The following is a 20,363-nucleotide window of genomic DNA, read 5'->3' as shown; positions in this document are numbered from 1 at the left end:
TTGAGATTTAAGAGAAACTGATTTTGAACCTAGAATTCCATGAGGGGCGTGGGCAGAAAAAGGACATTTAAAAACATGCAACTACTTAACATTTGTGCCTCTTATACATCCTTTTAGAGAAGGTTGCTTGAGAATAGTTAGCAAGGTGACTAGGAGAAATGTCTGTTTAAACGCAGGAACCAAGTTTAAAAAAGTTACAATCTCTCAGCTAGAAGGACAAAGAATCAGTCCAAGTTACAGCAGTGTATTAGTAGGTTCCTAAAGTCTTCAGAAGAATCCATTGTATTTCAAACAGTGGAGAGTAATGAAAGGCTTAAGGTTATAAGAAGAAAAAAAAACAAATTCCAGTTTAAAAAAACCCACAAAATTGTTCGAGGAAATCATCATTCAACAGAAAGCAAACTAAGCTATGACATAGCATAAGAACACAGGGGTCACGTATTTATCATGTCTATTCCCTGTCCTGTGACTCAAGGCTCCAGGATGCGACCTGGAGGCCAGGGACACACAGACCATCAGACAATTCTTGCTTTCTGGAGCTCAAAATGTACTGGGAGGTACAAGTGTGGGGAAAGGATTCAGGGTAGCAACTTCCAGTAAGTTAAAGAAGTAGCACATTGAGAGAATATTGACTTGTCACTTGTCCCTGAGCCAGCCTGAACCCCGGCCCAAACTTCCCTAATTCCGCCCACAGCACTCTGGCTTCCATCTACACATTGAGCCTGCGCACGCGTCGGCTTCTCTCGGATCGGAAGCCTAATCTGGGGGGCGGGGCACTACCCACGGGTGGGGCGGAGTCTCCAGGCCGGACAGCATACATGATTGGCTATCCGCAGGGCACGCATTCTTTTATGGGCGGAGCCTCACCCTGAGCCACGTCTAGTAAGCTGTTCTCCTAATTAGGGAAGGGCCGGGCGCGGGCGGGGCCTGGAGTTGCCAGGGGTCCGATGCGCGCCTGCGCGGAGTGCCGGGACAGGGCGTGTTCCTCGTCTGGGTGCTCGTTCTACCACCGACCGAGCGCATCTCTCGCTGGCCACCGGAGTGAGCCCTGCAGCAGTCTGTAGTTTCTGTCTGTTAGGTGCAGCCCTCCGCAGTGAGTGTGTGTGTGGTTGCAGTTGTGTTCGCTTCTCTGTCCGCGGCGGGAATAGTGCTGGACCCTCCCCACTTCTCTGTCCCTCGCTCCCCACCCCCATCCTCGTTCCCAGACCCTGCCCGCCGCTGCCCACTTCCCAAGACCTGGGGAAAACTGGAGAGTGCCAGCCAGGGGCTCCCTCATTTCTCTCCCTGCACGCTTCTGGCCGTCGCCCACGTGCTTTGTTGTTTGGTACAGGTCATGTCCAAGTCTCTGAAAAAGTTGGTGGAAGAGAGCCGGGAGAAGAACCAGCCGGAAGTGGACATGAGTGACCGGGGTATCTCTAACATGCTGGACGTCAACGGCCTGTGTAAGTTCTCCGGAGGGCCTTCCTCTCGGAGAGGGTGGGTTTATCAGTTTAACGAGTAACTGTTGGTGGCAGCGTGAGACATTCAGATGGTTTCCACCCCAGCTGGTGCTTGTGAAGGGCACTTGTCTAGGGCTTAGCTCAGAACGCTTGCAGTCAGATTTGTTCTCTCAGCTGGAAAACGGGCACGAGAGCCAGGTTAAGAATTACACGGACTTGTAGCTGCTGGATCTCATCATTTGTCCATGCTGATTGATGGTTTTTGGGTGGATTTTCCACAGTTTACTAAATAGCCACTTGGTGTTTTTTTGTTTTTTGTTTTTTTTTTAAATAACTTTTATTGGAGCATAGCTGATTTATAATGTGCTGGTTTCTGTGTACAGCAAAGTGATTCAGTTATACAGATACATACACCCACCCTTTTTAGATGTTTTTCCCATAGAAGTCATTATAGAGTACTAAATAGAGTTCTCTGTGCTATACAGTAGGTCCTCATTAGTTGTCTTATACATAGTAGTGAGTATATGTCAAACCCAATTTCCCAGTTTTCCTCCCCTTCCCCCTTGGGGACGTTTTCTACATCTGTGACTCCGTTTTGTAAATAGGTTCATTTGTATCATTTTTTTTTTTTTAGAGTTCCCATAAAATTGATACCACATGATATTTGTCTTTCTCTGTTTGACTTCACTCAGTGTCTATCAATGGTTCACCACAAATCACATTTCATTCTCTTTCATGGCAGAGTAGTATTCCATTGTACATATGTATCACATCTTTATCCGTTCCTCTGTCAATGGACATTTAGGTTGCTTCCATGTCCTGGCTATTATACACAGTGCTGAACATTGTATCCTTTTGAAACATGTTTTTCTCCAGTTATAAGCCCAGGAGCGGGATTGCTGGATCACATGGTAGCTCAATTTTTAGCTTTTTTGCAAGGACCCTCCATAGTGTTCTCTGTAGAGCCTCTGTCAATTTACATTCCCACTAGCAGAGTAGGCGGGTTCCCTTTTCTCTACAGTCTCTCCAGCATTTATTGTTTGTTTGTAGACATTTTGATGATGGCCATTTTGATCAGCGTGAGGCGATACCTCATTGTAGTTTTGGTTTGCATTTCTCTAATAATTAGTGATATTGGGCATCTTTTCATGTGTCACTTGGTTTTTTAATGGGAAATTATTTCTGGATCATTTTCCATTCTTTTTTTCCACATGAAAGTTACATGATAAGTAAGGTAAACATTTCTTGACTCATTATCTTTTTCCGTTTTTTTTCTTCTGACGTCGTTCAGGCTTTTGTTTCTTCTTCCTGTCCTATTGCGCTGTCTTCCTTACGTTCCCTCTCACCTCCACTTTCGCTGCCCTTGTACTGCCCTGAAGTTTTTATTTTGTATTGGAGTATAGCCGATTAATAATGTTGTGATAGTTTCAGGTGGACAGCGAAGGAACTCAGTGATACATTTACATGTATCCATTCTCCCCCCAATTCCCCTCCCATCCAGGCTGCCACATAACATTGAGCAGAGTTCCCTGTGCTACACAGTAGGTCCTTTTTGGTTACCCATTTTAAATATAGCAGAGTATACAGGCCAATCTCAGACTCCCTAACTATCTCTTTCCCCATCCTTCCCCCTAACTGCCCCTGTACTTTAAACACTGTATTGCTTTCAGTGTTGTTTTCCTGTAACAGGCATCTTATTGCAACTCTCTCCTTTAAACCAGGGATTGCAATCTCAGATGCCTTCAGGTTTGTGCCTTGGACAGAGATCAGGGTTGGTGTCATGGATATATCTCTATAGAAGGCCAGGGAATGGAAAACTGTAGGTGATTTGCATTCGATAGTCCTTCGGAAGACACCTGCCAGGAAGGTTAGCATCTCAGCCTCCTGTAATGTGTTGACTTCTCAGTGGTGGTGGCTTCTTGGTGGCAGCAACAGAGCAGCGGTCTCAGGTACTGAACTGATTGATGGTTGGGAACATCGATGTTTCGCCTCACTGGCCCTGCCCTGCAGGGTCACAGAGGTCATTGGGCACACGGCAGCGTCAGAAAAAGATGCTGAGGCGCAAGCAGGAGGCCTGGCTCAGCTGTGCCCTTGGCCCCACAGCTCTCTGCTCAGGATGTCTCTCTCATGGGCTTGAAAAAATGTTGCTCTCACTAGAGGAACTTCATACTCCTCAGCTTTGAAGAGGGCTCTCTCTGTTCTATTTGTAAGTCAGGAGAGTGGCGGAGCTATTCCAGTTCAGTTGTTTTATCTCTTTGAAGCCTTGGCTTGTATTGAAGAAGAAAAGATAGCCACTTGCTTCCTGAAAAAGCTGCTTCCGGTGTAATATTAGGTGCTGAAAAGCAAGGTCATTCTTAACATTTTCCTGGAGAAGTCACTTCAGGAAGAGCAAGAGTGCTTCTTGGGGAGTTGAGTGGCAGTGAATTTGGACACTTCACCTCCATCCTCTGGAGTGGGCTAGACCTAAGAAGTGACTGCTTTCTGCCAAAACCTCCCTGACTTCTGGAGTCTGGAGGGTCCCAGGATGCCTTCAGGACCCCACCCTCCACTGGGGCTCAGTGGTCAGTATTGTACAGAATGTTTATTCCATGTCCTTTAATATCTTAGATATTAAAATATTTGGCATGATCACGTTAGCTGTACTATAAGGATTCCCGTAGTCTTTTGCTTATAAAATTTTGACTGTAATCATGAGGTTTTACTTTTTATTTTTTTGAATTTATTTTGTCCGTTCAGCTTGTGGGACCTAACTTCCCCGACCAGGGATTAAACCCAGGCACAGCTGTGAAAATGCCAGGTCCTAACCGCTGAACTGTGGGGGAGGTCCCCAAGGTTTTATGTGCTAGTTACAAGATTGAACCCAGGGAACAGCTTATTTCCATGGACAGAGAATGGTTATTGTATCTCAAGCTTTCCCTTCACCATCTTTTTTAGTTATTATTTTTATTTATTTGTTTTTGCCATACTGTGTGGCATACGGGATCTTAGTTTCCGAGCGGATCCATGCCCCTGCAGTGGAAGTGCAGTCTTAGCCGCTGGACCACCAGGGAAGTCCTCTCTTTGTTATCTTTACTTTTAGTTTCTCTAAGAGCAGGAATTAAGCTTTGAATCTAAGAGTGGCTGTTGCGTACTTATTCTAAGCATAGGAAATCGGCTTTGTTGCTGCTTAGAAAGTTGTCTTATAAACGCAGCACTTTCCTTGCACCAAGGCAGTAAGTTGCCTTTCAAAGATGCAACTTTGGAGTTGAGGTACCAAAAGCTTTCTGATAAGAAAACTTCCTAGGCTGGAAACAGACATCAGCCAGGTTTTAGAGTTTTCTGTCAGTCCAGCTGGGTTCTGGGGATGGTCAGATCTGACCCTGAGAGGCAGACATGGTCCAGTGCTTACAAGTGGGGCCTTGGAGCCGAATAGACTGGGTTCAGATTGTCCATCTTATTACCGTGTTAGAGAAACGACTTAACCTTTCTGAGCCTCGAGTGCCTCATCATTAGATGGAAACATAAGTACAGGTGGCGCTGGTGGTAAAGAACCTACCTGCCAGAGCAGGAGATGTAAGAGCTAAGGGTTCGATCCCTAGGTCAGAAGACCGCCTGGAGGAGGGCATGGCAGCCACTCCAGTATTCTTGCCTGGGGAATCCCCATGGACAGAGGAGCCTGGGGGGGCTACAGTTCATAGGGTCGCAAAGAGTCACACACGACTGAAGGGACTTAGCACAGTATAGCCCAAGTATCCACTTGGCACTGGTTTAGACCTGCGTGCATGGCTTCATGTCAAGTGCTTAGCACCGAGTCCAGTACTGAGTACACAGTGACTATTAACTGTTCATACGAATGTCCAGAGAGAGTGTGTAAGCCTCAGATATAACCAGTCCCAGCACAGTCGATGGTCTGAACCAAGAATAGCCTGGTTAGGTAGACAAGGTAAGACATCTGTGTGTGTTATGTGTTGATGTTTTCTGTGCAGCTTAATGGAATCTGGTGTGTTTTAGCCCTTTGGGTGGGGTTTTCAGGGATTTCCATATACTGTTTCTCTGAAATGATCCCTCATTTTCCTTCTTTCATTTTTTAAACCTTTTATTTTTATGGCCACACCACACGGCATGTGGGATCTTAGTTGCCTGACCAGGGATTGAACCTTCAACCCCTGCAGTGGAAGTACGGAGTCTTAACTACCAGGGGAGTCCCTCATTTTATTTCTTTTCCTTTTTTTTTTTTCTGCATGGTATGTAATCACACATGTTCTCCTTAAAGCTTCCAGGAGGAATGGTATAATTTTGTACTTTTTATTAAAGAGATTTCATGAGGAAACTCTCTCCCATGCAGCAACTCTTCACCTGGATGATAAAGTTACTCTTGAAGGGTTCTGTAATCAGCTTCCTGGAAGTCTCAGGAGCCAGACAGACTGTTTTTCATTTCTTTTAAGACTTTTGTGACTTTTTAATCTCTTCACATTTATTGCATTCTGGGTGTCAGACTTTTATCAGGTTTTTTTTTTTCCACCCCAGCTAGGACTTAAATATCTCTCAGATAAATTTTAAAAGAAAAAATTCAACCACCTGTGAGGGAATTGTTTTTCTAAAGGAGTCTACAAAAGAATCAACAGATGTAATCCTGGCTTGGTTATCTGGAGGAGTTGTTAACCCAGGAATGTGGTGCCTGTTGGGGATTTTCATCGTGATAGGACTATTTAAAATTTATTTATTTTTTACTTTTACATTTTGTCTGAGACATTGGAATACAGGATCTTAGTTCCCTGACTTGGGATTGAACCTCTGCCCCCGGCCGTGGAAACATGCAGTCCTAACCACTGCACTACCGGGGAATTCTATTATTAGTATTTAAAAATGTGTTTTATCTATGATGGTGTAAAAACTGCAAAACAGCATCTCTTTAGTTTCTGAGATTCTCGGTGGTGGCCTCGCCCAGCTAGTCTCGCTGTCACAAATCCCGGGAAAGGTGGGCCCACAGAGCGTGACAAGTCAGCAGCGAAATAGGTGACCACACATGGCAAGTGCAGGGCCGCAGACACTGAAGGAGTCGCTGAGGGGGCAGCAGGGTGTTTCACAGGATTTTGATTGTGATGGGCCTGGGTCTGTTGAGCATAAGAGGTAGATATCAAAACCATTGGCAGGTTTTCAGTTAATAATTAAAATATTATTTGCCATCCAGTATTGAGTGTATTTTTTTTCATGATGGACAGTATGTAAATCGAGTCTCTCTGGGACTTTCTTCCTTACTGATGCTCTAAATTATCCAGTGATGAATTAATACATGCTCTTCTAAGAAAACTATAGGCTGTTTAATAGATCAGAAGTAGATTGTCGCCGTAAGAAACCATAACGTCCACTGCTTTGCGTTTTTGCTGCTGCTGCTAAGTCGCTTCAGTCGTGTCCGATTCTTAGCGACCCCATGGACTGCGGCCAACCAGGCTCCTCCATCCATGGGATTTTCCAGGCAAGAGTACTGGAGTGGGGTGCCATTGATTGTGAAAACCAGTGCTAGAATTGATAAGAATAGTACTTCAAAACCAGACCCCATCTCTCCCTTCCCTAAATGTACACGAGCCTGGTTTAAAGAAAACCTAGTCTAAATATAATAAGATCCACTATCATAGAGCAGAAGCTAGAGATGATATTTTTACATTGCATAAAGGTCTGTTGCTTCTTTGAATAACAAGTCTGCACAGGTTGGTTTGTTTGTTTCAGCCAAAGAGCATAAAAATGTTGCAAGAGCAGTCCATGTAGAGCCCGTGCGTGGCCAGTAGGGGGCAGTGCCAAGCCTCTGCATTTTGCTCCAGGTCCCTCAGAAGACTAAATACAGCCTCTCCTGCCCCAGTGTCCACTGCCACCTGGGCACTCGCTTCCTCCCTCCTCATCACGTCTCTTTCTTCAGGTCAGGAGATCCCTTCGTTTATGTCACTTGATCTGTGAAGCTCATGCTTTGAGAAACCTCCAGGCAGTTTGTTATGAACTCTCTGGCCCAGAGCATTGTTGATGCTGGCTTGTGCACTGCCTTGTGGACCTGGAGTCTCCTCTGACAGCGCAGAGTCTTCTGGACAGAGAGCTGCTGATCAGTCAGCATGTTTCCCAGTGAAAGATGGGGGCGAAGTGGAATATGCCGGCTCCCCTTCGGGCAGATTTCATCAGTGTGTGATGCTAAACAGTGTAAAACAGTGTTTTGGATTTGAGGCGTCAATAAAGCTCAAAAGATAAATGATAGCATAACATCGTCTGCTTTATTAGTCTGCTAGGGCCACCATAGGGATACTTTGGCCACCTGATGCGAAGAGCCGGCTCACTGGAAAAGACCCTGATGCTGGGAAAGATTGAAGGCAGGAGGAGGAGGGATGACAGAGGGTGAGATTGTTGGATGGCATCACTGATTCAATGGACATGAGTTTGAGGAAACTCCGGGAACTAGTGAAGGACAGGGAAGCCCAGTGTGCTGTAGTCCATGGGGTCACAGAGAGCTGAACACGACTGAACAGCAGCAACAGGGCTGCCTTGTAGCGCACTGCAGACCAAGGGGCTTCAGCAACAGACGGTGACTGTTCTCAGTTTTGGAGGCCAGAAGTCTCAGGTGGTAGTGTCGGCAGGGCTGGTTTCTTCTGAGGCCTTTCTCCTTTGCGGACAGCTACCTTCAGTCTGTGGCCTCTGCTGACATGGGCTCCTAGACTCTCTCTGTGTCCACTTCCTGTGCCCGAGACGATGCCATTCAACTTGGATTATGGCCTACCTTAGTGGCTTCGTTATTTCATTACGCTTTGAAAGTTCTGACTCCAAATACAGTCTCAGGGTCAGGGCTTCACCAGAGGACTTTGAAGGGCCACCATCAGCCCACCACATCTACATCAGAGGTTCTGAGTGGTACACACGTGAGTGCTTCTCACATCAGCCTCTGGTGCAGATGGTGATCGTCAGTGTTTCACACACGAGCAGACAGAAGGTTGAGAAAATCCCAGCCTCACACGTTACACACACCTGGGTGTGTCTGACAGCTGTGTTCTGCAGTCTTGTGCTGTGTGGCTCAGGCCTTAAGGAATGATGGCTTCCACGGTTAAGCTGGACTGGCGGGGCTTACCTCATGCCAAGTCAGTTTCAGAATTCTTTAAAAACACTGTCCTAGGGACTGTATTGGTGTAAGAGCAGACAGGTAGACCAGTGGAATAGGAGAGTCCAGAAATAGATTGTGGCATTAAGAAACAAAAAGCATCAAGAGAGAGGGGATATATGTGTACTTAAAGCTGAGTCACTTTGTTGTATAGCAGAAACACAACATTGTAAGGCAGTTAGTTATCCTCCAATTAAAAAAGCAAACACTGTGTTAGGCCAAGAAAATGCATCATTCTTGCAACCCTCCAGCTTGCAGGACTCGAACTGAAGAAGAAAACAGTAGAAGCAACTTCGTCCCTGTCTGGTCAGGGTTAATTCTGAACGTCCTAGTTTCTTAAGGCTTTTGTGAAAAGCTGTTATTCTTGATTGCATTTAATAGTCACATATGAGTTGGTTTTTTTTTTTTTTACTATGTGCTAATTCATTTTTTCTGTCTTCATATATCACAGTAGAATAAACCTGGGTTGCATGAAATAGTAACTGTAGTTGCAGTTTACCTGTTATTCATCAAGAGCCTCTTCACTTAATATGTTTCTGTGCGTATGCATTAACGGTGCCTCCAGACTCAGAACAGTTCTTAAGCGTAAAATGGGCTAATGAGAGGCACACCTCAGACCAGGTAGTGAATTGGAGGGGGTCTTGGACGCTTGGTTTTTCAGAGCATAGTGCAGAAATAGGCAGAAATTGGTGACACAGTTTGCAACCTCAGTATCTAAATGGTTGTTGTGCAGATGTTTGCATAGACAAGTTGATTTTTTAGAGCTGTGAATATTTTCATATTCAGGCTTTGTAAAAGATGCCTATGCAGCCTATTATGTATTCTTCAAGTTGTACACTCTTTACTAGAAGGATAAAAATAATAGGTAACTGAAGCTATATACATGAGTGTATTAATCCATACACGCGCACACTGCTTACCACATGCCGGGCATTGTGTGCAGCTCTGCATAGAGATTATTTCTTTTTTTAATATTATTTGGCTTTGCTGAGTCTTTGTTGGACACACAGGATCTTTGATCTTAGTTGCAGCATGTGGGATCTCATTCCCTGACTAGGGATCATACTCAGGCCGCCTGCCCTCGGAGAGAAGTCTTCGTCACTGGATCACCAGGAGGTCCCTGGATTATTTCTCTTAAACCTCACAGCTCCATTAGGATTGTTGTCATCATCGTCATTGTTCTCACTATCCAGTTTGCAGCTGAGGGCCCAGAGATTTCCAGAGCTTCAGCACGCTAGTAAGTGTTTGAGTATTAGTACACTAATAAGTAGTAGACTTGAAGCCAGGCAGTCAGACTTCCGAAGCTGTGCTGTAGCTCATGCTTTCTGCCTCTCTGATGTCACGAACATTTTTGAGAGTCAGGTGCACATACAAAGATGAAACCACTAATTCTGCAAGCGTCCACTGAGTTCCTGCTGGCTCTGGAAGCCGCCTCCCTGACCTGTATGGGCTGCTGATTCCGTATCCATCGAGGAATGTATTCAGGGATCTGACCTTCCCATGCTCCAGCAGACTGGGCTCAGGAAACAGCAGTCTTCTTCCTCCCCAGACACACATTGTTTTTTAAAAAGCTCCACTTCAAATGCCTTAATCAGAGTGTTCCTGTAGGTAACTGCACATGTGACCGTACAGCGTGACAGATCTTCAAGAAACTGAAGGCGATCGGCACCTCCTGAATCTTGAGAGTCAAGACAGGGTCCTGACTCTTGACAGCGTAGATTTCCTTTGCCAGTTGATTGGCATCGTTCAAAGGAAGGAGGGCTTACAGTGCGATCTCCGCTGTTTGGTTCTCATGCTCGGCATCTTGTTCACGAGGTTCATTTGTGTCATGATGCTGGTTAACAGATCCGGGGTGTGACAGCCTCAGTTCCCGCCTCTGTTCTGCTGCTGCTGGCTCCCAGGCTAGGGCTGGCACCAGTACTGCTGCTGTGGCCGTGTCAGCGCACGGGTTCCTTTCTGTTGGTCACAGGTTAGGGCTGGAGTTTCTAGGTCGTGGGGTGTGCCCTTGGACACTCTTTAAAATGTAAGCAAGGGTCCCAAATATGGGGGAAATATTTGAAACATAATGACTGGCAAAGGCTTAATAACGTTCCTTTTTTATTGGAGTGTAATTGCTTTATAATGTTGTGTTGGTTTCTCAGAAATAAATCAGCCATATTTGTACATATATATATATATCCCATCCCACCGCTCTAGGTCACCCACAGAGCACCAAGCTGAGTCCCCTGTGGCATATAGGAGCTTCCCACCAGCTATCTGTTTTACACATGGTAGTGTATTATATGTCAATGCCACTCTCTCAATTCATCCCACCATCTCCTTCCCCACCCCTGTGTCTGCTATATAAAAATTAAAATACTTAAAGACTTTGTACTGGTGGGTCCAGTTCAAATATGACACTGCAAGGCCTTTACTGAACTTCTTCAATGCTGTGTGTCTAGTTTTCTTCCACTCGGAGAATTCTGATTCTCAAGGATGCTAATGATGTTAGACTATCTCACAGTTAGTACCTTTGTGGTACCTTACACACAATTGGGCAATTACACACAGTTAACAGTGCTGATACTGCCACCTAGATACTGCTGGAAACAGTTGTTTCGTGCATATTCTCTCCCCATTCTCCTTTTTTTAAAAAATAAAAACAACCATACTTCATTTTTTACAACAGTTTTCCCTGTTATTAAACCTCCACAGTTTCCCCTGTTGTTAAAATCTGGCATTGGAGTGGTACTTTTGTTACATTTGGTGAAGCAGCATTGATTTATTATTAACTAAAATTTGCAGTTTACATTGTTGTCTGCGCTCTATGTTGTAACACGTGATGGCTTTAAAAAATTTATTAGAGTATAGTTGCTTTACAGTGTGGTGCTTCTGCTGTACAGCAAATGAATCATCTGTATGGACCAGCAATCCTATTCCTGGGGATGTGCCTGGAGAAAACATAGTCCAAAAGAGACGTGCCCCCCGGTGTTCACTGCAGCACTGCTTATGATACCCAGGACACGGAAGCAACCTAAGTGTCCATCAGCAGAGGAATACATAAAGATGTGGTACATATATGCAGTGGAATATTCAGCCATAAAAAGAATGAAATCGTGCCATTTGCAGGGATGTGGGTGGACCTAGAGATGGAGTGAAATAAGCCAGAAAGAGAGAAGCAAACATCGTTTATTACTGCATATGTGTGGAATCTAGAAAAATTGAACAAATGAACCTATTTGCAAAGCAGAAACACAGACATTTAGTGGCTTTTCACAGATTCATAGTGTCCTCTGGAGTAGTTCCACTGCCCTGAATACCCTTTGTGGTCCCCACCCCCCCGCTCTCTTCCTACTTACCTGACACCGAACCCCAGGCAATCACTGAAATTTTATGTCTCTATAGTTTTGCATTTTCTAGAATGTGACATAGTTGAAGCCGTGTAATACGTAACCTTTAAAGAAAGGCTTCTTTGACTGAGTCATATTCGTTTCAGGTTCTTCTGTGTCTTGGCTTGGCTTGCTAGCTTGTATGTTTTTATTATTGACTACAGTTCGGTTGTCTGGACGCACCACGCCTTGCTTGTCCTCTCACCTATTGAAGGACATCTTGGTTGCTTTCCAGTTTTGTCTGAGAAAAGCTGCTATAAACATGCATGTGCAGATTTTTGTGAGAACGTGGTTCTTTGGCTCCTTTGGATAAACGCGAAGGAGCACAACTGCTGGGTTGTATGGTAAGAATATGCTTGGTGTCCTAAGAAACCAACACACGGACTTCCAAGGAGCTGAGCCATTTCACACATACGTCCCCCAACCATGAATAAGAGTTGCTGTTGCTCCACATCCTTCTCAATATTTGGTGTTCTCAGTGTTCTTGATTTTGGCCATCCTAATAGACTTGTAGCAGTATCTTGAAAGGTTGTTGCTGAACCACGAAAGACGCTGGGATTCTTGGCCTCCGGAAGAGAAGAACTTAATCTGGGGCCAGAGATGAGGCTTGATCACTCAGAGCTTTTGTGTAATAAAGTTTTATTTTAAGTGTAAAAGAGATAGAGAAAACTGACACAGACATCAGAAGGGGGATGGAGGGTGCCCCCCTCTAGTGTTAGCAAGGGAGTTATATATTTTTTAATTAGTTATTACAATGAATGAAAAGAATGTCTCAAAAGTTTGTGAAAATTTTACCAAGACCCACTCCCACAATTTGCATTTCAGGATAACAAGATGAGAATTTTAACAATAGAAGGATCCTACCAGACTCACTCCCATAATATACATTCTAAGATACCAGGATTAGTCAGAAGGTTTTCAGAAGGTGAAGACTGTCCCCCAGCAGGATACATTGTTGTTGTGTAATCCCTGGTACAGAGTTTAAACTGAGTTGTGTAATTGACTAAGACTAGAGAATGTAGAGGAAAAAAAATTTGTCCTTTTCTCCTTGAGAACTCCAGATCCCTGTCTCCACTTCGAGCGCCCCAGACCCTTTTCTCCTTGGGGACCCTGCACTTCTTATCAATCCGCCTAGGAGTTGACTCTCAATCTCATTGTTTTAGTGGGCCGTGCTCTCATGGCAGGTGATGGGGAAAACCTTTTCATATATTTGTTTGCCATCTGTTCATCTTCTTTGTGGTATCTATTAAGGTCTTCGGCCTTTTTTTTTTTTAAGTGAAGTCTATTTTGTGTAGGTTTTCTTTTCTGTTATGCTTTACATTATTATTTTTTATTGAAATGTAGTTGATGTACAACAGTTGTTTCAGGTGTAGTGTTTCGTGACTTAATACTTGCATAGAGTATGAATCGTGGCCCATTTTTTCATTGGGTGGTTTGCTTTCTTATTTAAAATTTCTTGATGTATTTTACAAAGACGTCTATATCAGATACGTGTTTTGCAAAAACTTTTGTCTCAGTCTGTGGCTCTCCTTTCCATTTTATTGTCTTTTACAGAGGAGAAGTGTGTTTAATGAATTCCCAGCCAGTTAACACACCTTTTTTTCTTTCTTTTTTTTTTTTTCCTGATAATGCTTTTAGTGTTGTATCTAAGACATTATTTCCAGGTCAAGGACTGCCTAGATTTTCCCTCTAGGACTTCATGCTTTTACATTTTACATTTAAGAGAGTGAACCACTTTGAGTTAATATTTCTCCAAGTTAAAAGTTTTGTGTCTAGGTTCTTTCTTCTCTTTTTCTTCTTATATAGATGTCAAGTTCCAGCACCATTGGTGGAAAACATTTTCCTTTTCCCATTGAAGTGCCTTTGCTCCCTTGTCAGAGACCAGTTGATTTTATCTGTGTGAGTCTACTTCCTGGTTCTGTAATGTTTCATTGGTCTGTTTTCTCACCCATTGTTGGCTGTGGCTATATACAGTAAGTTTTGTGTTGGGACGTGACAATTTTCTGAGTTTTTCTTTTTCAGTATTTTATTGGCTACTTGGAGCCTTTTGCCTTTCCATATCGCTTTTAGGATTAGTTTGCTGACATTCATAAAATAAATGTGCTGTGATTTTCCTTGGGGTTGGTTGCACTGACTCTTCAGATCAAGTTAGAAAGAATTGATTCGCTAGGGTGGTTCCAGTCCTCCTGTCACAGGTCTGGCTGCCCTGGCTACCAGCCTCCAGAAGTCATCTCATTAACATAACAAAGCTTCCTTGCTCTGTCACTTAGGAAATTCCACAGGCCAAGTACCTGGTACCCGTACTGGTTCATGGCCTGAGGATTGGGGACCCCTGGCTTAAAGAATTTAAAAAGTGTTTTCTCCTTCACAGCACAGCTTTGGATGAGTATGCCTCTCTGCTCCTGGTAGTCTTCAAGGATCTCCACTTCTTCTGTTCCTTTCTCCGTGCCACACAGGGCGATGTCTGCATCTGCTGGCTCAGAGCTGGGCAGCCAGCACTCAGAGGTCTCAGCAAACCTCCTGCCCTGAGGGTCTTGGTCTGGAAGGGACATGTGTCCCTTTCACTCAGGCTCCCTTGGTAAGAACCCACCACCCAGGAACTTGTGTCTTTCATGCTCATCATGCTCATCAGATACAGCCCTCAGTTCAGTATCTCTAATCATTTTGAATGTCTGAAACATGTACTCTGGTAGTTTGCTCAGGAGCACTCAAGAGGATATCATCAGTGAAAGTGTTAGTCAGTCAGTCGTGTCCGACTCTTTGCAGTCCCATGGACTGTATCCCACCGGGTTCTTCTGTCCATGGGATTCTCTAGGCGAGAATACTGGAGTGGGTAGCCGTTTCCTTCTCCAGGGGATCTTCCCAACCCAGGGACTGAACCAAAGTCTCCAGCATTGCAGGCGAGATCTTTACCATTTAAGCCACCAGGGAAGCGTAATCACCAGCATTGTGCTTATTGACTACAGTTTGGGCCTTTTTACTTGAAAGTCAGCCTTAACTGAGACTCATAATTTATTTCTTGGAGTATTGTTAGTGTGTTATCCTGGTTTTTTTTTTTTTTTTTGGTGTAAAGCCTTGCTGTCTAGAAGTCTGATGATCTGATTTTATTTTCTTATGTCTTTTTTTCCTAGATGCTGGAAAGATTTTTTTTTTTTACCTCAAGTCCAGGCATTCTCTTTTGGACATCTTAAAATGATATACAGTCTTCTGTTTGTGGCTATTTGCTGGATTTGTTTGGCTTGTAGAAGAGTACTGCTGCTGCTGCTGCTAAGTCACTTCAGTTGTGTCCGACTCTGTGTGACCCCATAGACGGCAGCCCACCAGGCTCCCCCCGTCCCTGGGATTCTCCAGGCAAGAACACTGGAGTGGGTTGCCATTTCCTTCTCCAGTGCATGAAAGTGAAAAGTGCAAGTGAAGTTGCTCAGTCGTGTGGACTCTCCATGACCCCATGGACTACAGCCTACCAGGCTCCTCCATCCATGGGATTTTCCAGGCAAGAGTACTGGAGTGGGGTGCCATTGCCTTCTCCCGTAGAAAAATACAGTCAGAATTAATCAGATTCTCGTTTGGAGACGGCTTGTAAAGAGTCTTCTCTATTTCCTAGAGCTGAAACTGTGAGCAGGCTGTCTAACTTCTCTGGATCTCCTTTCCCTCACCCAAAAAATTGGGAAGGAGGCAGAGAATAATAGTGCTATATCTGTTAGGGTTACTGTGAGGAATAAAAGTGAAAAGTGAAAGTGAAGTGACTCAGTTGTGTCTGACTCTTTGTGACCCTGTGGACTGCAGCCTACCAGGCTCCTCCATCCATGGGATTTTCCAGGCAAGAGTACTGGAGTGGGGTGCCATCTCCTTCTCCAGGGGATCTTCCCGACTCAGGGATCAAACCCGGGTCTCCCACATTGCAGACAGACGCTTTACCCTCTAAGCCACTGCGGAAGCCCTATTCCTACTGTGATGGCTAAATGAGGTAATAAAATTCTTAGAACCATGGCAGCACATGTTAAGTGATAAACATTCTTGTCATGACTACTTTAACATTTTTGATTCTTACAAGTGGTGATTCAGTGCCCAGCATAACATATTGATATAGGAAGTACGGTGGCTCCATCGGAGAAAGGATCTGCCTGTAATGCATGAGAACCAGATTCGATTTCTGGGTCGGGAAGATCCCCTGGAGAAGGAAATGGCAACCCACTCCAGTATTCTTGCCTGAGAAATCCCATGGACTGAGAAGCCTGAAAAAAAACCTTCCAACATTTCCTTTTAAATGGGAGTTTGTAATCAGCTTACCTCCTTAAGGTGCTGCTCGTCTGCCTGTATCACAGGTTTTTGTTTTTTTGAGATGAACAAAGGAAATTATTTATTTTTAAAAATTTTTAATATTTGTTGGAGTACAGTTGCTTCACCGTGCTGTGTTAGCGTCTGCTGTATAGCAGAGTGAACCAGCTGTGTGTGTGCGTGCACCCCTCCCTTTAGGACGTCCTTCCCATTCCAGTCACCACAGAGCGCTGAGTAGGGCTCCCTGTGCTGCACAGTAGGCTCTCATTAGTAATCTAGTGTTTAATGGTGTCAGCAGTGTGCATGGGTCAGTCCCACTCTCCCAGTTCCTCCCACCCCGCTTCCCCCCTCCTGTCCATACATTTGTTTTTCTCTTTCTGACTCACCTCACTCTGCATGACAATCTCTAGGTCCATTCACATCTCTACAGATGAGCCAGTTTCGTTCCTTTCTATGGCTAATACGCCGCTGAGCAACTAAATGTCCATCAGTGGAAGAGCGGATAAAGATGTGGCATGTGTAGACAATGTGTCATAGGTTTTTGTTACCTTCCCTTGTTATAGACCTCCCTGGTGGCTCAGACGGTAAAGCGTCTGCCTCCAATGCGGGAGACCCGGCTTCGATCCCTGGGTCGGGAAGAGCCTCCGGAGAAGGCAATGGCACCCCACTCCAGTACTCTTGCCTGGAAAATCCCATGGACGGAGGAGCCTGGTGGGTTACAGTCCATGGGGTCGCAAAGAGTTGGACACGACTGAGCGACTTCACTTTCACTTTTCCTGTTATAAACTCCTTGAGGACAGTAACTACGTCTTCATGCATTTTCTATCTCTGTCAACACCAACCAAATACAGTGCCTTGCAAACAGTTTGTAATTCACAGAGCATTTATTCATATCACCCTACACATCCCCTGACAGCAATAAATAACTGTGTACTTGTATTTTCCTCTTTAATTCTCCTGGGCATTTTTGAATTTAAAGTTTTTCTTTGTCTTTGTTCCTGAAGGAGAGACTGTAAGGTGATGTGTTTGGACGGGAAGGATGTTGGCTCTGCCTTGTCAGTAACACAGTGCTCTGGGTCTAGCATCTTTTGACTTAATGTCCCTGTAGACACAAAAGCCTCAGTCAGTGACCATCTTATGGGGATTCTCAGTACATCTGAATTCTCTGCTCTTATATAGAATGAGATGTCACATTTAAAAAATCATCAGATAAATTGCTTTCTGTTGAGTGAAAAAGCAAGTCATTGTGGTTGAAGGACCCTTTATCTGTAAGTAAGACTCAGTCTTGTAACCAGTTTTGAAAACTTGCTACAAAAACACTTCTACCTCGCTGCAGTATTTAGTTGTGAAGTCAAGGAAAGCTTTTATATCATGGATTTGTTTTTTCTGAAGTTTTAAATTATGAACAAAATTCAAAGAAATACTTCTTAGGATTCTGGATGTGTGGATGAATATGGTATTTAAACTATATCTTGGTATCAAATATTTTATTGTCTGTCTTTACTTAAATACATCGTCAGAAGCTGCATATTTAAGAAGATCTGAATCTGCATCCTTCTGCTGGGGTGAAATAACTTAAGCATGTGACATGGGCAGGCATTTTAATCACGCATTGTGGAGACTTGGGACCCAAAGTGGCCAGAACAGCCTTTTGGACCATCCTGTATTTTCAATTCAAATGAATTCTTCTTTTCCGTCAACCACTTTGGGAGGAATTGAATGAATAGAGTGACCTGTTTGCAGTGTAATCTACAGAGCTGCACTGAATTTGAAGGGTGTCCCCCTGGAATTGTAAAACAAGTCAAAAGCGACCCTCTCTGAGCATCTCAGGGAGGGTACAGCTGTTCTCCCAATGCAGTATTTGATCCCTCAAGAGTCATCAAAAAGGGGTAGACTATTTGTCTTCTGGTGGTAGCTGTGTTTTTCTGATTGCTTCCATGGGGAATGCAGCTGGTGAAATGAGCTGATGGTTACAGTCCAGTTTTTGGTGACCAGTGTTCCAGAATTGTTCACTGGGAACCAGCCAGTGAAAGGCGCTCAGTTGTGTCTGACTCTTTGCAACCCCATGAACTATACAGGCCATGGAATTCTCCAGGCCAGAATACTGGAGTGGGTAGCCATTCCCCTTCGCCAGGGGATCTTCCCAACCCAGGGATTGAACCCAAGTCTCCCGTGTTGGGGGCGAATTCTTTACCAACTGAGCCACCACGGAAGCCCTCTAAGAACACTGGAGTGGGCAGCCTGTCCCTTCTCCAGCAGATCTTCCCGACTCAGGAATGGAACCGGGGTCTTCTGCACTGCAGGTGGATTCATTGCCAGCTCAGCCACCGAGAGGCCCAGTTCTGGCCTTCGACAGGGCAGCACAAACTGTCACGTCCCGTGTCACTGCGTGCGTTTCCAAGTAGCATTCCTGTTAGGCTGTGTTTTTTCCTCTGGATATAAATGTCATTCTGTGAAGCTGGAACTTTTTAAACCTTTCTAAAGTGCCACCAGAGGAATAATTTGCTCCTGATTTGCCAGGCTGAAAGCTGGAGAGACAGTTTCCAGTGTGGCACATCCCTGTGATTTGTTGGATTGTTTTGAAAGCAGGTCTGCCATGTCATCATCTGGTGCTGTAGATTTCATCCTGCTTATATTTCTCTCACGCTGTCTACTAGATGATGAAGGGAAAAAAGCTGAACCTATTTGGAATAATATCTGCTTCCATGCATTATCCAGACATGATGATTCTTTCTCTAGGAGTGTTGGCTAGTCCTTTGATTGTTCTGAATGTAGTCCATTATAATGCTGGCTGGCCCACCGAGTCCTGTACCTTCCTTATTTTTCATTTCTTTGCTCAGATAAGGCTAGAACTGCTTCCATAAGCTCCAAGTTCTGTATGTCTTCCACGTCCAGTTCTGTATTCTCTATTGCCTAAATTGAGGGACTGTGTGGCTTATCATTCAAACCAGGACAGTTTTGAGAGGGACACTGGGCATAATCTAGGACTGTCCCAATCTAATGAGGATGTATGCTTGACATTGATGCTTCTGTTTATTTTTTATTTCTTTTGCTTATTTATTTTTATTTAAAATTTTTCTACTGTGGTATAGTTGCTTTATAGTATTAGTAGAAACTAATCATCAGCTGTGTGTATACACATATCCCCTCTTTTTTAAATTTTAATTTCTTTTCCATTTAGATCAACACAGAGCACCGAGTAGAGTTCCCTGAGCTATATACCATGTATAAAATAGTACACTGGGTATAAAATGGTATACTATGTGTGAAATAGTTGTCTGTTTTGTACATAGTAGCGTATGCATGTCAGTCCTAATCTCCCATTCACCCCACCCTGCCTCTCCCCCTTAGTGTCCATACGTGTGTTCTCTGCATCTGACATTACTTCTCAGAGATCTCCATGGAAGACACCGTTGCCATGCTGAACGTGCCTGGTAAATGTCCAGTCCGTGAGTGCCTGCGTGGCTCTCTGATGGAAGTTATTGAAACAGCCAGTTTTTCTTTGATCATTTAGCACTTTCTGGCCGATTCCATCCTTGGCCGGAGAATAAACCATCATCAGTCACACACACAGCACCAGCTATCTAGCCCTTCTCCACCCCTTCACCTTCAAACAGCCCTCTCCCCGCAATTCTCTTCCCCACACGTTCATTTTGGCCTGATACAGAGTTCACCCACATACCACTTTTTTTTTTGTTTGTTTGTCTTTTTAAAATTTGCTCTTGTTTGTTTTTATTTTATATTGGAGTATATTGGAGTTGCTTTACAAAGGTGTTAGTTTCGGGTGTACAGCAAAGTGATTCAGGTATACATACATATGTATCTCCACTCTTATTTGGATCCTTTTCCCGTATATGTCATTATGGAGTATTGAATAGAGTTCCCTGTGCTATATAGTAGGTCCTTATTAGTTACCATTTTTTAGTAGTAGTATGTATATAACCAGGCCCAGTCTCCCAATTTATTCCTTCCCTACCCACATACCATTTCTAAAGGCTAGAGACAGAATGAGAGCCATGGCACGGCAGCGTTAACTATATGCCAGCACATTTTCTCAGTTATTTAGTTGGCTTTTGGAAGTCTATTCTACTTTGAAAATGCCTGGGCAAAACACGGTTCAGTATTGCTTTAGGACCTTTCATGATAATTCACTGTTCTGGTGCCACT

The 20,363-nt window shown here is 44.1% G+C and overlaps 1 protein-coding gene across 2 annotated transcripts in view; it reads left to right on the top strand.

The window, feature by feature from the left end:
* The first annotated feature begins 967 nt into the window (after positions 1-967).
* The window catches only part of RSU1 (Ras suppressor protein 1), a 198,838-nt gene continuing 179,442 nt past the window's right edge, over positions 968-20,363 (top strand). For both annotated transcript variants that reach the window (XM_052650975.1, XM_052650976.1), the window contains exons 1-2: positions 968-1,093; positions 1,331-1,442. In XM_052650975.1, the coding sequence (XP_052506935.1) occupies positions 1,334-1,442 (109 nt within the window). In that variant the 5' untranslated portion in view covers positions 968-1,093; positions 1,331-1,333. The remainder of the gene's footprint in view (positions 1,094-1,330; positions 1,443-20,363) is intronic.

The sequence above is a fragment of the Budorcas taxicolor genome, chromosome 13 (assembly GCF_023091745.1).
Source record: "Budorcas taxicolor isolate Tak-1 chromosome 13, Takin1.1, whole genome shotgun sequence".
NCBI classification, from domain to species: Eukaryota; Metazoa; Chordata; class Mammalia; order Artiodactyla; family Bovidae; genus Budorcas; species Budorcas taxicolor.
The sequence above is the reverse complement of the archived record's forward strand: the minus strand, read 5'-3'. Positions and strand labels throughout refer to the sequence as shown.